This window comes from Coregonus lavaretus (assembly GCF_964263955.1).
Source record: "Coregonus lavaretus genome assembly, contig: HAP1_SCAFFOLD_119, whole genome shotgun sequence".
Lineage (NCBI taxonomy): Eukaryota > Metazoa > Chordata > Actinopteri > Salmoniformes > Salmonidae > Coregonus > Coregonus lavaretus.
The window spans coordinates 1,053,997-1,070,275 of NW_028164744.1; the positions used below are offsets into that span (position 1 = coordinate 1,053,997).

Here is a 16,279-nt window from a genome sequence, read left to right on the forward strand (position 1 = left end):
GGATGATATCTATGAGGGCACCCATGTTTACGGATTTAGGGTTGTACCTGGTAGGTTCGTTGATAATTTGTGTGAGATTGAGGGCATCTAGTTTAGATTGTAGGATGGCCAGGGTGTTAAGCACATCCCAGTTTAGGTCACCAAGCAGTCCGAACTCTGAGGATAGATGGGGGGCAATCAGTTCACATATGGTGTCCAGGGCATGTTGCCATAGCGCCAGTTGGCAGGCATTCTGGAACGTCTCTTTAGCCAGTCAACACGTTCAAACACAACTGGTACAGTGGCTTAAACCAAGAGATGGAATTGACACTGTTAGATTCAAAATATCAGTGTTGCAAACATGTCACATCTTCTAGTCTCCCTCTTTGCAGCGAGTGAAGTACGTTCAGAAAATCGGCAAGTATGCGGCATCTTAAAAATAGTTTTCTGGATGGAGATCATTCCACACTCTGTGTTCTACTACCCAGGTCTGGTGTTGGAGATCATTCCACACTCTGTGTTCTACTACCCAGGTCTGGTGTTGGAGATCATTCCACACTCTGTGTTCTACTACCCGGGTCTGGTGTTGGAGATCATTCCACACTCTGTGTTCTACTACCCAGGTCTGGTGTTGGAGATCATTCCACACTGTAGATCTCCTGTGTGTATTTTTTTAGGTTTAATCAGAGAACTTGAATGAGAGTATCAGTTGTCCCATTGATCACAGCTGTAAGGTTTCTATCCAGTGTGGGTTCTGTGGTGTACTGCCAGATTGTGTGAGGTAGCAAAACTCATCCCACAGTCAGAGCAGTGGTGAGGCTTCTCTCATGTGTGGGTTCTCTGGTGTGATATCAGTATGTCTAATCTGGCAAAACCCTTCCCACAGTCGGAGCAATGGTGAGGCTTCGCTCCTGTGTGTGTTCTCTGGTGTTTATTCAGTCCACTTGAGGTGTTAAAGCTTTTACCACAGTCTGAGCAGTGGTAAGGCTTCTCTCCTGTGTGTGTTCTCTGGTGTTTATTCAGTCCACTTGAGGTGTTAAAGCTTTTACCACAGTCTGAGCAGTGGTAAGGCTTCTCTCCTGTGTGTGTTCTCTGGTGTTTATTCAGTCCACTTGAGGTGTTAAAGCTTTTACCACAGTCTGAGCAGTGGTAAGGCTTCTCTCCTGTGTGTGTTCTCTGGTGTTTATTCAGTCCACTTGAGGTGTTAAAGCTTTTACCACAGTCTGAGCAGTGGTAAGGCTTCTCTCCGGTGTGTGTTCTCTGGTGTTTATTCAGTCTACTTGAGGTGGTAAAGCTTTTACCACAGTCAGAGCAGTGGTAAGGCTTCTGACCTGTGTGTGTCAGCAGGTGTGTTTTCAGACTACTTGAATGAGCAAAACTCTTCCCACAGTCGGAGCAGGGGTGAGGCTTCTCTCCTGTGTGTGTTCTCTGGTGTTTATTCAGTCTACTTGAGGTGGTAAAGCTTTTACAACAGTCTGAGCAGTGGTAAGGCTTCTCTCCGGTGTGTGTTCTCTGGTGTATATTCAGTCTACTTGAGGTGGTAAAGCTGTTACCACAGTCAGAGCAGTGGTAAGGCTTCTGACCTGTGTGTGTCAGCAGGTGTGTTTTCAGACTACTTGAATGAGCAAAACTCATTCCACACTGAGAGCAGTGGTGTGGCTTTTCTCCTGTGTGGCTTCTTTGGCGTATTTTAAGTTCTGTTGAAGATTTGCAATTCTTCCCACTATCAGAGCAGTGAGATTTCTTCCCTGTGGGTCTCCGCTCTGGTTTCTTGAGGTGTTCTGATCTGGAGAGACTCTTCTCTGCCTCTTCAGCATCATGATGTTGTTGAGGCTCCCCAGAGGATCCATCATAGTCACGTGTCTCTCCTGTGTGAACAACAAAATCAGACAAATGGTTAACTTCTGACTTCTATTCCAAGCTAAATCCAACCAGGGACATTCCATTGTGTTAAACTAGGGCAGTGTTTCTTAATATGCTTACTATAACGTGACGTTTTCACATAATAACTTCATGATTTGGGTGTCACATATTTACGTGATAATTCTATTGTATTAACGTGATAATTATCTAATTTAAATAAATAAAAAAGCAGATTTAGGGGATAGACAAGCATAACTGGGAATCATTTGACTGTCAGTTTTTCTGCCACAGGGCATCTGTCTAACTTGGAGGAAATATACCAGTCTATCTTCATGTCAACTAACAGAACTCTGTCTACCTTGGAGGAAATATACCAGTCTATCTTCATGTCAACTAACAGAACTGTCTACTGTGGTGGAAATATACCAGTCTATCTTCATGTCAACTAACAGAACTCTGTCTACCTTGGTGGAAATATACCAGTCTATCTTCATGTCAACTAACAGAACTGTCTCCCTTGGAGGAAATATACCAGTCTATCTTCATGTCAACTAACAGAACTGTCTCCCTTGGAGGAAATATACCAGTCTATCTTCATGTCAACTAACAGAACTATCTACTGTGGTGTAAATATACCAGTCTATCTGCAGGTTGTCCTGGGAACAGATCTATTGTATTTGTTCAGAACTGACTTTGATGTGTCAAATCTCCCTCTTCCTCCTCTTCTCCTCCTCTTGTAGGTCCACTCAGCCTCAGTGTTTTCCTGCAGTCCACCAGCCTCACAGACACCCTCTTCAGACCCAGCAGTAAGGTGATACTGGGAGAGGTACGACCGGGGGACTCTGGGAGGGTGGAGGGGGGCAGGCTAGCGTTGTCCTGGTAACCATAAAGAGGGGACACACGACACATTCACTATGGATTCTGTCATTCACTGATTTCATGAAGCACTTTACAGAAACCTGGCCTAGCTAGACCCTGATAGAGCAAGCTGTATGCTAGACCAGACCAAGCTGTAGCAACTAGACCAGACCAAGCTGTAGCAACTAGACCAGACCAAGCTGTAGCAACTAGACCAGACCAAGCTGTAGCAACTAGACCAGACCAAGCTGTAGCAACTAGACCAGACCAAGCTGTAGCAACTAGACAAGACCAAGCTGTAGCAACTAGACCAGACCAAGCTGTATCAACTAGACCAGGCCAAGGTGTATCAACTAGACCAGGCCAAGGTGTATCAACTAGACCATGCCAAGCTGTAGCAACTAGACCATACCAAGCTGTAGCAAGTAGACCAGACCAAGCTGTAGCAACTAGACAAGACCAAGCTGTAGCAACTAGACCAGACCAAGCTGTATCAACTAGACCAGACCAAGCTGTATCAACTAGACCAGACCAAGCTGTATCAACTAGACCAGACCAAGCTGTATCAACTAGACCAGACCAAGCTGTAGCAACTAGACCAGACCAAGCTGTAGCAACTAGGCCATACCAAGCTGTAGCAACTAGGCCAGACCAAGCTGTAGCAACTAGACCAGACCAAGCTGTATCAACTAGACCAGAACAAGCTGTATCAACTAGACCAGACCAAGCTGTATCAACTAGACCAGACCAAGCTGTAGCAACTAGACCAGACCAAGCTGTATCAACTAGACCAGACCAAGCTGTAGCAACTAGACCAGACCAAGCTGTATCAACTAGATCAGACCAAGCTTTATCAACTAGACCAGACCAAGCTTTATCAACTAGACCAGACCAAGCTGTATCAACTAGACCAGACCAAGCTGTATCAACTAGACCAGACCAAGATGTAGCAACTAGACCAGACCAAGCTGTAGCAACTAGACCAGACCAAGCTGTATCAACTAGACCATACCAAGCTGTAGCAACTAGGCCAGACCAAGCTGTAGCAACTAGGCCAGACCAAGCTGTAGCAACTAGGCCAGACCAAGCTGTATCAACTAGACCAGACCAAGCTGTATCAACTAGACCAGAGCAAGCTGTAGCAACTAGACCCTACCAAGCTGTAGCAACTAGACCAGACCAAGCTGTAGCAACTAGACCAAGCTGTAGCAACTAGACCAGACCAAGCTGTAGCAACTAGACCGGACCAAGCTGTAGCAACTAGACCAATCTGTATCAACTAGACCAGGCCAAGCTGTAGCAACTAGACCAGACCAAGCTGTAGCAACTAGACCAGACCAAGCTGTAGCAACTAGACCAGACCAAGCTGTAGCAACTAGACCAGACCAAGCTGTAGCAACTAGACCAGACCAAGCTGTAGCAACTAGACCAGACCAAGCTGTAGCAACTAGACCAGACCAAGCTGTATCAACTAGACCAGACCAAGCTGTAGCAACTAGACCAGACCAAGCTGTAGCAACTAGACCAAGCTGTAGCAACTAGACCAGACCAAGCTGTAGCAACTAGACCAGACCAAGCTGTATCAACTAGACCAGACCAAGCTGTATCAACTAGACCAGACCAAGCTGTAGCAACTAGGCCAGACCAAGCTGTAGCAACTAGGCCAGACCAAGCTGTAGCAACTAGACCAGACCAAGCTGTATCAACTAGACCAGAACAAGCTGTATCAACTAGACCAGACCAAGCTGTATCAACTAGATCAGACCAAGCTGTATCAACTAGATCATACCAAGCTGTAGCAACTAGACCAGACCAAGCTGTATCAACTAGACCAGACCAAGCTTTATCAACTAGACCAGACCAAGCTTTATCAACTAGACCAGACCAAGCTGTATCAACTAGACCAGACCAAGATGTATCAACTAGACCAGACCAAGCTGTATCAACTAGACCATACCAAGCTGTAGCAACTAGGCCAGACCAAGCTGTATCAACTAGACCAGACCTAGCTGTAGCAACTAGACCAGACCAAGCTGTATCAACTAGACCAGACCAAGCTGTATCAACTAGACCAGAGCAAGCTGTAGCAACTAGACCCTACCAAGCTGTAGCAACTAGACCAAGCTGTAGCAACTAGACCAAGCTGTAGCAACTAGACCAAGCTGTAGCAAATAGACCATGCCAAGCTGTAGCAACTAGACCAGGCCAAGCTGTAGCAACTAGACCAGGCCAAGGTGTATCAACTAGACCAGGCCAAGGGGCCAAGGTGTAGCAACTAGACCAGACCAAGCTGTAGCAACTAGACCAGACCAAGCTGTAGCAACTAGACCAGACCAAGCTGTAGCAACTAGACCAGACCAAGCTGTAGCAACTAGACCAGACCAAGCTGTAGCAACTAGACCAGACCAAGCTGTAGCAACTAGACCAGACCAAGCTGTAGCAACTAGACCAGACCAAGCTGTAGCAACTAGACCATACCAAGCTGTATCAACTAGACCAGACCAAGCTGTATCAACTAGACAAGACCTAGCTGTATCAACTAGACCAGACCAAGCTGTAGCAACTAGACCAGACCAAGCTGTAGCAACTAGACCAGACCAAGCTGTAGCAACTAGACCAGACCAAGCTGTAGCAACTAGACCAGACCAAGCTGTAGCAACTAGACCAGACCAAGCTGTAGCAACTAGACCAGACCAAGCTGTAGCAACTAGACCAGACCAAGCTGTATCAACTAGACCAGGCCAAGCTGTATCAACTAGACCATGCCAAGGTGTATCAACTAGACCATGCCAAGCTGTAGCAACTAGACCAGACCAAGCTGTAGCAAGTAGACCAGACCAAGCTGTAGCAACTAGACAAGACCAAGCTGTAGCAACTAGACCAGACCAAGCTGTATCAACTAGACCAGACCAAGCTGTATCAACTAGACCAGACCAAGCTGTATCAACTAGACCAGACCAAGCTGTATCAACTAGACCAGACCAAGCTGTAGCAACTAGACCATACCAAGCTGTAGCAACTAGGCCAGACCAAGCTGTAGCAACTAGACAAGACCAAGCTGTAGCAACTAGACCAGACCAAGCTGTATCAACTAGACCAGACCAAGCTGTAGCAACTAGACCAGACCAAGCTGTAGCAACTAGACCAGACCAAGCTGTAGCAACTAGACCAGACCAAGCTGTATCAACTAGATCAGACCAAGCTTTATCAACTAGACCAGACCAAGCTTTATCAACTAGACCAGACCAAGCTGTATCAACTAGACCAGACCAAGATGTAGCAACTAGACCAGACCAAGCTGTAGCAACTAGACCAGACCAAGCTGTATCAACTAGACCATACCAAGCTGTAGCAACTAGGCCAGACCAAGCTGTAGCAACTAGGCCAGACCAAGCTGTAGCATCTAGGCCAGACCAAGCTGTATCAACTAGACCAGACCAAGCTGTAGCAACTAGACCAGAGCAAGCTGTAGCAACTAGACCCTACCAAGCTGTAGCAACTAGACCAGACCAAGCTGTAGCAACTAGACCAAGCTGTAGCAACTAGACCAGACCAAGCTGTAGCAACTAGACCAGACCAAGCTGTAGCAACTAGACCAGGCCAAGCTGTAGCAACTAGACCAGGCCAAGCTGTAGCAACTAGACCAGACCAAGCTGTAGCAAATAGACCAGACAAAGCTGTATCAACTAGACCAGACCTAGCTGTAGCAACTAGACCAGACCAAGCTGTAGCAACTAGACCAGACCAAGCTGTATCAACTAGACCAGACCAAGCTGTATCAACTAGACCAGACCAAGCTGTAGCAACTAGACCCTACCAAGCTGTAGCAACTAGACCAGACCAAGCTGTAGCAACTAGACCAGACCAAGCTGTAGCAACTAGACCAGGCAAAGCTGTAGCAACTAGACCAGGCCAAGCTGTAGCAACTAGACCAGCCAAGCTGTAGCAACTAGACCAGGCCAAGCTATAGCAACTAGACCAGGCCAAGCTGTAGCAACTAGACCAGGCCAAGGTGTATCAACTAGACCAGACAAAGCTGTAGCAACTAGACCAGACCAAGCTGTAGCAACTAGACCAGACCAAGCTTTATCAACTAGACCAGACCAAGCTGTAGCAACTAGACCAGACCAAGCTGTAGCAACTAGACCAGACCAAGCTGTAGCAACTAGACCAGACCAAGCTGTAGCAACTAGACCAGACCAAGCTGTAGCAACTAGACCAGACCAAGCTTTATCAACTAGACCAGACCAAGCTGTAGCAACTAGACCAGACCAAGCTGTAGCAACTAGACCAGACCAAGCTGTAGCAACTAGACCAGACCAAGCTGTAGCAACTAGACCAGACCAAGCTGTAGCAACTAGACCATACCAAGCTGTATCAACTAGACCAGACCAAGCTATATCAACTAGACAAGACCTAGCTGTATCAACTAGACCAGACCAAGCTGTAGCAACTAGACCAGACCAAGCTGTAGCAACTAGACCAGACCAAGCTGTAGCAACTAGACCATGCCAAGCTGTAGCAACTAGACCAGACCAAGCTGTATCAACTAGACCAGACCAAGCTGTAGCAACTAGACCAAGCTGTAGCAACTAGACCAGACCAAGCTGTAGCAACTAGACCAGACCAAGCTGTAGCAACTAGACCAGACCAAGCTGTATCAACTAGACCAGACCAAGCTGTAGCAACTAGACCAGACCAAGCTGTAGCAACTAGACCAGACCAAGCTGTAGCAACTAGACCAGACCAAGCTGTAGCAACTAGACCAGACAGTTGTCATGTTAGGTAAGTACCATCTGGTGATCTGATCTGGAGAGACTCTTCTCTGCCTCGTCAGCATCATGATGTTGTTGAGGCTCCCCAGAGGATCCAAGATAGTCACGTCTCTCTCCTGTGTGAACGACAAAGTCAGACAGTCAATGTAGTGAATGTTTAAATGCTTTCACAAACTTTGACAATTGTCTTCTACAATTAATAAGACAGTCAAGTGAGCAACAATAGTCATATGTTGTCTTCATTTTTCACATAGTAGTAATGTCTTATGATTTTAGTCTTCCAATAAGTTATTCCAGTTGCTGAAACCTTAGGCAGTGTTCCAGAGAACTTTAGGTCCCCAATATTATTATGGTTATTATTTCATTATCAGCTTTACAACAGAGAGAAAACCACTGGAAATATGGATTAATAATCAATATTACAAGATTCAACAATGAGTGCCTCACCCTAATTATTTGGTCTATTTCCCCCTCATAACTTAGCCTACTATTCTGACCTGGTGGTGCACATTTAGCCTATAGCCTGTTTTAGAGAAATGTCATTGAATATTGTTCTGACTTGGTGTACAGGGAGAACACTGTAAGAACGGCCCATGTTCTGAATTCTGTCGCTGTACATTTCAAAAGTGCTGAACAAATAGTTATATTGACTACGTCCGTCCTAGCTCGCTCATTAATGTCTTAATCGAAATTACGGATTGCCTCTTATCCGCTCGTCGTCCCCTTATGCCATAGTTTGTACATCTCAATTGTCAGTAGAAACCACATTTGTTTAAGCAAGTCAGCCATATCAGCTATGTTTCTTTTTAAAGGCAGTAAATGAGGCTGAATGAAGTGTTTCGCTGCCAGACAAGGCTCCGCTGATAGCCAGGTGTAGCGGTGGTAAGTTGTTGGGACTCTGCTGTTGGGACAACTTTATGGAGGCCCTAACAGTTTGGGACAGCTTTATGGAGGCCCTAACAGTTTGGGACAGCTTTATGGAGAACCTAACAGTTTGGGACAGCTTTATGGAGGCCCTAACAGTTTGGGACAGCTTTATGGAGGCCCTAACAGTTTGGGACAGCTTTATGGAGGCCCTAACAGTTTGGGACAGCTTTATGGAGGCCCTAACAGTTTGGGCCAGCTTTATGGAGGCCCTAACAGTTTGGGACAGCTTTATGGAGGCCCTAACAGTTTGGGACAGCTTTATGGAGGCCCTAACAGTTTGTCACCACCGTTTGTCACCGTTATAGTGCAATTAATCAGTGTTGGAAAAAGTACCCAATTGTCATACTTGAGTAAAAGTATAGATACCTTAATAGAAAGTTACTCAAGTAAAATGGAAAGTTACTGAGTAAAATACTACTTGAGTGAAAGTCAAAGTATTTGGTTCAAAATATACTTAAGTATCAAAAGTAAAAGTATAAATATTTTCAAATTCAAATTCCTGATATTAAGCGAAGCAGAAGGCACCATTTTCTTGTTTTTAAAATGTACAGATAGCCAGGGGCACACTCCAACACTCAGACATAATTTACAAACGATGTATTTGTGTTTAGTGAGTCCGCCAGATCAGAGGCAGTAGGGATGACCACGTGTTCTCTTGATAAGTGCATGAATTTGACAATTTTCCTGTCCTGCTAAGCATTCAAAATGTAACGAGTACTTTTGGGTATCAAAGAAAATGTAGGGAGTAAAAAGTACATTATTTTCTTTAGGAATCTAGTGAAGTAAAAGTAGTCAAAAATATAAATAGTAAAGTAAATTACAAATACCCCCCAAAACTACTTAAGTAGTACTTTAAAGTATGTCTACTTAAGTACTTTAGGCCACTGCAATTAATGTATTGTTTAGTGCTGTGTAGTGGTTTTTGCTGGTATGCATCTAAAAAACATTTTTTTATAATTTTTTTATTTTTATTTCACCTTTATTTAACCAGGTAAGCCAGTTGAGAACAGGTTCTCATTTACAACTGCGACCTGGCCAAGATAAAGCAAAGTAGTGCAATAAAAACAACACAGAGTTACATATGTATATATATATATTTTAAAAGTTTGCCCACCAAGATTGACATGCTAAAATCGCCACTGCTCAAAAATACCATTCAATGGGTAGAATTTCGTGCAAATCATGGTCTTTTTTTGTCCTGGTTTCATGAGGAATCACTCAGTACTTACTGGTGTTAATCAGATCTCTCTCCTCCTCTTCTTGATCTGCCTCCTCTTTCGATGTGACAGTTTTCTCCTCCTCCTTGACTCTAAAAACTGCATCCTCATCATCCTCTTCTTTCACTGTAACATCCTCTTCCTCTTTCACTCTGAACGCGTCTTCCTCTTCTTTCACTGTAACGTCTTTCTCTTCTTCTTTCACGGTAACAGCTTCACCCTCTACTTGTTTTTGCATTGTAACATCCTCCTCTTCCTCTTTCACTAGAGCTTCTTTCTCCGTCCAGCAGACCTCCTCTTCTTTAGCAGGAGGAGAGTAGCTTAGTGACCTCATGGTCGGGGATGTTAGCTAGCTAGTTAGCATTAGCGACTAGCCTATTGCTAGGAAAATGTATCAAGCCAGCTAGCTGACCAATAACAACAAAGTAAATATGAAATTAAATGGGATAAATAGCTAGACGACAGAAGTGTGTTAATAAAACAAACAGTGGCTAATATAAACCGAAAAACGGTGTAAAGAGCTTCAATATTTGGGTTTTATTTAGTCTAGCAAGCTACCGAGGTGGTTAAATCCATAGAATCAGTAGCAGCCGTGTTGCTGTTGAAGAAGCGTCCCGTCCACTACATTATACGTCACACTGGCAGCACCAAATGAAAGATCCACATCGCCATCTGCTGACTGGAGTGGGTAATGTTTATTTTAATTTCAGACCCAAAAAAGTGAAATCACTTTCAATTACTGTTTTTCTTTTATTTCAATAATAACATTTTATAACATTACAATATAGAGTATAATAGTGATAATACTTATATGAAGCCTACATATAGGGAACAATGATTTGATTAATGCAAATTCACATTCACTGAAACAAAGTTGATCTAATACACACACAATCCTGAAAAGGTTTAGGGTCACTACGTGTCCTGATAAGGGTTAGGGTTAGGGTCACTACGTGTCCTGATAAGGGTTAGGGTCACTACGTGTCCTGATAAGGGTTAGGGTCACTACGTGTCCTGATAAGGGTTAGGGTTAGGGTCACTACGTGTCCTGATAAGGGTTAGGGTCACTACGTGTCCTGATAAAGGTTAGGGTCACTACGTGTCCTGATAAGGGTTAGGGTTAGGGTCACTACGTGTCCTGATAAGGGTTAGGGTCACTACGTGTCCTGATAAGGGTTAGGGTCACTACGTGTCCTGATAAGGGTTAGGGTCACTACGTGTCCTGATAAGGGTTAGGGTTAGGGTCACTACGTGTCCTGATAAGGATCACTACGTGTCCTGATAAGGTTTAGGGTCACTACGTGTCCTGATAAGGGTTAGAGTCACTACGTCTCCTGATAAGGTTTAGGGTCACTACGTGTCCTGATAAGGGTTAGGGTCACTACGTGTCCTGATAAGGGTTAGGGTTAGAGTCACTACGTCTCCTGATAAGGTTTAGGGTCACTACGTGTCCTGATAAGGGTTAGGGTTAGGGTCACTACTTGTCCTGATAAGGGTTAGGGTTAGGGTCACTACGTGTCCTGATAAGGGTTAGGGTTAAGGTCACTACGTAGTCCACTACAATACATGATGGTACCCCAAGTTCCACTGTAGATAGGTAGTCCACTACAATACATGATGGTACCCCAAGTTCCACTGTAGATAGTCCACTACAATACATGATGGTACCCCAAGTTCCACTGTAGATATATAGTCCACTACAATGCATGATGGTATCCCAAGTTACACTGCAGATAGTCCACTACAATACAAATCAAATCCCAAATCAAATTGTATTTGTCAGATACACGTGTTTAGCAGATGTTATAGTGGGTGATAACAGTATATATACAGGGGGGGTACCGGTACAGTAATGTTATTGCGGGTGTAGTGAAATGCTTGTGCTTCTAGCGCCGACAGTGCAATAATAGCTAACAAGTAATATATAACAATTTCACAACAACCCACTACACACAAATCGGGCGGCAGGTAGCTTAGTGGTTAAGAGCGTAGTGCCAGTAACCGAAAGGTCGCCGGTTCTAATCCCTGAGCCGACTAGGTGAAATAATCTGTCGATGTGCCCTTGAGCAAGGCACTTAACCCTAATTGCTCCTGTAAGTCGCTCTGGATAAGAGCGTCTGCTAAATGACTAAAATGTAAGAATATATACATATATGGACGAGCAATGACAGAGCGGACTAAGATACAGTAGCATATTATAGAAGTATATACATATGAGATGAGTAGTGCAAGATATGTAAACATTATTAAAGTGACTAGTGTTCCATTTATTAAAGTGGCCAGTGATTTCTAATCTATGTATATAGGCAGGAGCCTCTAATGTGCTAGTGATGGCTATTTAACAGTCTGATGGCCTTGAGATAGAAGCTGTTTTTCATTCTCTCGGTCCCAGCTCAATTGTGCATCTGTAAAAGTTTGTGAGGGTTTTAGGTGCCAAGCCAAATTTCTTCCTTCTTCAGCCTTCTTCACCACACTGTCTGCGTGGGTGGATCATTTCAGTCTGTCAGTGATGTGTACGCCAAGGAACTTGAAGCTTTCCATCTTCTCCACTGCGGTCCCATCAATGTGGATAGGGTGGTGCACCCTCTGCTGTTTCCTGAAGTCCACATTTTTTTTTTTTACCAGGTAAGCCAGTTGAGAACAAGTTCTCATTTACAACTGCAACCTGGCCAAGATAAAACAAAGCAGTGCGATAAAAACAACAACACAGAGTTACAGATGGGGTAAAACAAAACATATAGTCAAAAATACAACAGAAAATATATATACAGTGTGTGCAAATGTAGCACGTTATGGAGGTAAGGCAATAAATAGGCCATAGTGCAAAATAATTACAATTAGTATTAACACTGGAGTGATAGATGTGCAGAAGATGATGTGCAAATAGAGATACTGGGGTGCAAATGAGCAAAATAAATAACAATTTAAATAACAATATGGGGATGAGGTAGTTGGGTGGGCTAATTACAGATGGGCTGTGTACAGGTGCAGTGATCGGTAAGCTGCTCTGACAACTGATGCTTAAAGTTAGTGAGGGAGATAAGTGTCTCCAGCTTCAGAGATTTTTGTAGTTCGTTCCAGTCATTTGCAGCAAAGAACTGGAAGGAATGGCGGCCAAAGGAGGTGTTGGCTTTGGGGATGACCAGTGAGATATACCTGCTGGAGCACATACTACGGGTGGGTGTTGCTATGGTGACCAATGAGCTAAGATAAGGCAGGGATTTGCCTAGAAGTGATTTATAGATGACTTGGAGCCAGTGGGTTTGGCGACGAATATGTAGTGAGGACCAGCCAACAAGAGCGTACAGGTCACAATGGTGGGTAGTATATGGGGCTTTGGTGACAAAATGGATGGCACTGTGATAGACTACATCCAATTTGCTGAGTAGAGTGTTGGAAGCTATTTTGTAAATGACATCGCCGAAGTCAAGGATCGGTAGGATAGTCAGTTTTACGAGGGCATGTTTAGCAGCATGAGTGAAGGAGGCTTTGTTGCGAAACAGGAAGCCGATTCTAGATTTAACTTTGGATTGGAGATGCTTAATGTGAGTCTGGAAGGAGAGTTTACGGTCTAACCAGACACCTAGATATTTGTAGTTGTCCACATATTCTAAGTCAGACCTGCCGAGAGTAGTGATTCTAGTCTGGCGGGCGGGTGCAAGCATCGTTCGATTGAAGAGCATGCATTTAGTTTTACTAGCGTTTAAGAGCAGTTGGAGGCCACAGAAGGAGTGTTGTATGGCATTGAAGCTTGTTTGAAGGTTTGTTAACACAGTGTCCAATGAAGGGCCAGATGTATTCAAAATGGTGTCATCTGTGTAGAGGTGGATCTGAGAGTCACCAGCAGCAAGAGCGACATCATTGATATACACAGAGAATAGAGTCGGCCCAAGAATTGAACCCTGTGGCACCCCCATAAAGACTGCCAGAGGTCCTCCGATTTGGCACATTGAACTCTATCTGAAAAGTAGTTGGTGAACCAGGCGAGGCAGTCAGTTGAGAAACCAAGGCTATTCAGTCTGCCAATAAGAATGCGGTGATTGACAGAGTCGAAAGCCTTGGCCAGGTCGATGAAGACGGCTGCGCAGTACTGTCTTTTATCAATCGCGGTTATTATATAGTTTAGGACCTTGAGCGTGGCTGAGGTGCACCCATGACCAGCTCGGAAACCGGATTGCATAGCGGAGAAGGTACGGTGGGATTCAAAGTGGTCGGTGATCTGTTTGTTAACTTGGCTTTCAAATACTTTCGAAAGGCAGGGCAGGATGGATATAGGTCTGTAACAGTTTGGATCTAGAGAGTGTCACCCCCTTTGAAGAGCTTTCCAATCTCTGGGGATCTCAGACGATACGAAAGAGAGGTTGAACAGGCTAGTAATAGGGTTGCGACAATTTCGGCGGCTAATTTTAGAAAGAAAGGGTCCAGATTGTCTAGCCCAGCTGATTTGTAGGGGTCCAGATTTTGCAGCTCTCTGAATTTGGGTGAAGGAGAAGCCGTGGGGGGGGGGGGGCATGGGCAAGTTGCAGCGGAGGGTGCAGAGCTGGTGGCCGGGGTAGGGGTAGCCAGGTGGAAAGCATGGCCAGCCGTAGCAAAATGCTTATTGAAATTCTCGATTATCGTAGATTTATCGGTGGTGACAGGGTTTCCTAGCCTCAGTGCAGTGGGCAGCTGGGAGGAGGTGCTCTTATTCTCCATGGACTTTACAGTGTCCCAAAACTTTTTGGAGTTAGTGCTACAGGACGCAAATTTCTGTTTGAAAAAGCTAGCCTTTGCTTTCCTAACTGATTGCTGTTCGATGCTAATGCAGTACGCCACAGGATGTTTTTGTGCTGGTCAAGGGCAGTCAAGTCTGGGGTGAACCAGGGGCTATATCTGTTCTTAGTTCTGAATTTTTTGAATGGGGCATGCTTATTTAAGATGGCGAGGAAAACACTTTTAAAGAACATCCAGGCATCCTCTACTGACGGAATGAGGTCAATATCCATCAAGGATACCCGGGCCAGGTCAATTAGAAAGGCCTGCTCGCTGAAGTGTTTTAGGGAGCGTTTGACAGTGATGAGGGGTGTACGTTTGACCGCGGACCCATTACGGATGCAGGCAATGAGGCAGTGATCGCTGAGATCCTGGTTGAAGACAGCGTTGATATAGAGGGTAAGTTAGTCATGATGATATATATATATATTTTTTAAATCTTTATTTTAAAAAACAGACTGAGACCTGGATCTCTTTTACGGCTGTGCCCTGTGTAAACATGTTGACAGTTTTAGACATACGGATAAGAACATTTCAAACATACAAAACAAAAACACAATTCAACAGAAACAATCACAGACAACATCATATTGATACTCCATAACATTTTTAAAATGGGCAAGGGACACCAGAGTGTCTAACTTAAGTTGGATCTGCAGTTTGTTCCATAAATAAGGTGCAAAGGAACTGAAGGCAGTCCTACCCAACTCTGTGGAGACCACAGAAGTCTCTAATGTAATCCACATCTGTGATCTGGTTTTAAAATTAGTATATCTAGTGGAAATTAATGATGATATATATGGAGGTAGTTTTAAAAGAAGTGCTTTATAAATAAACACGAGAGCATGTTGCTCTCGCCTCACAGATAGAGAGGCCCAACCCACATGTTGATATAGGAAACAGTGATGAGTTTTTTAACTATCACCCGTGATAAACCTGAGTGCACAATGGTAAATAGCATCCAGTGGTTTTAATGTGTTTGCCGATGCATGCATATAGATAATATGACCATAATCTAAAACGGACATAAAAGTAGCCTGCACAATTTATTTTCTATTTACGGAGGACAGACAAGCCCTGTTTCTGTAAAGGAACCCTATCTTGAATTTTAGCTTTTTTCAGTAACATGTTTTTTAAAAGAAAGCCTATCATCTAACCATACCCCTAAGTATTTATATGCAGAGACCTGTTTGATTTGAGTACCATCCAAGCTAGTGATTACAAAAGTATTTCTAATTGAGAGTTTAGACCTAGAAAAAAACATGACATTTGTTTTCTTAGCATTTAAAACAAGTTTAAGCTGTAAAAGAGACCCCAGTAGTATCCTATGAGGGTGCCCATGTTTACGGATTTAGGGTTGTACCTGGTAGGTTCCTTGATAATTTGTGTAAGATTGAGGGCATCTAGTTTAGATTGTAGGACGGCCGGGGTGTTAAGCATATCCCAGTTTAGGTCACCAAGCAGTACGAACTCTGAGGATAGATGGGGGGCAATCAGTTCACATATGGTGTCCAGGGCACAGCTGGGGGCTGAGGGGGGTCTGTAGCAAGCGGCAATTTTTAGAAGTAGACGCTCAAACTGTTTGGGCACAGACCTGGATAGTATGATAGAGCTCTGCAGGCTATCTCTACAGTAGATTGCAACCCCACCCCCTTTGGCAGTTCTATCTAGACGGAAAATTTTGTAGTTGGGGATGGAAAATTCAGAATCTTTGGTGGCCTTCCTAAGCCAGGATTCAAACACTGCTAGAACATCAGGGTTGGCGGAGTGTGCTAACGCAGTGAATAACTCAAACTTAGGGAGGAGGCTTCTGAGGTTAACATGGCCACATTTCCGGGCGTTGTAGAATAGATTCAGGGCATTATGTACAGACAAGGATATGGAAGGATATGAGTACAGTGGAGGTAA

The 16,279-nt window shown here is 44.2% G+C and overlaps 1 protein-coding gene across 1 annotated transcript; it reads right to left on the reverse strand.

The window, feature by feature from the left end:
- Window positions 1–804: 804 nt before the first annotated feature.
- On the reverse strand, window positions 805–9,701 carry LOC311116678 (uncharacterized protein; the record flags this gene model as incomplete). Its single annotated transcript, XM_084191730.1, has 4 exons — window positions 9,632–9,701; window positions 7,494–7,591; window positions 2,535–2,718; window positions 805–1,847 (listed from the first exon to the last, which is right to left on the reverse strand). The coding sequence occupies exons 2-4, from the start codon at window positions 7,494–7,496 to the stop codon at window positions 805–807; spliced, it is 1,230 nt and encodes a 409-aa protein (XP_084047856.1). The 5' UTR covers window positions 7,497–7,591; window positions 9,632–9,701.
- Window positions 9,702–16,279: the final 6,578 nt, after the last annotated feature.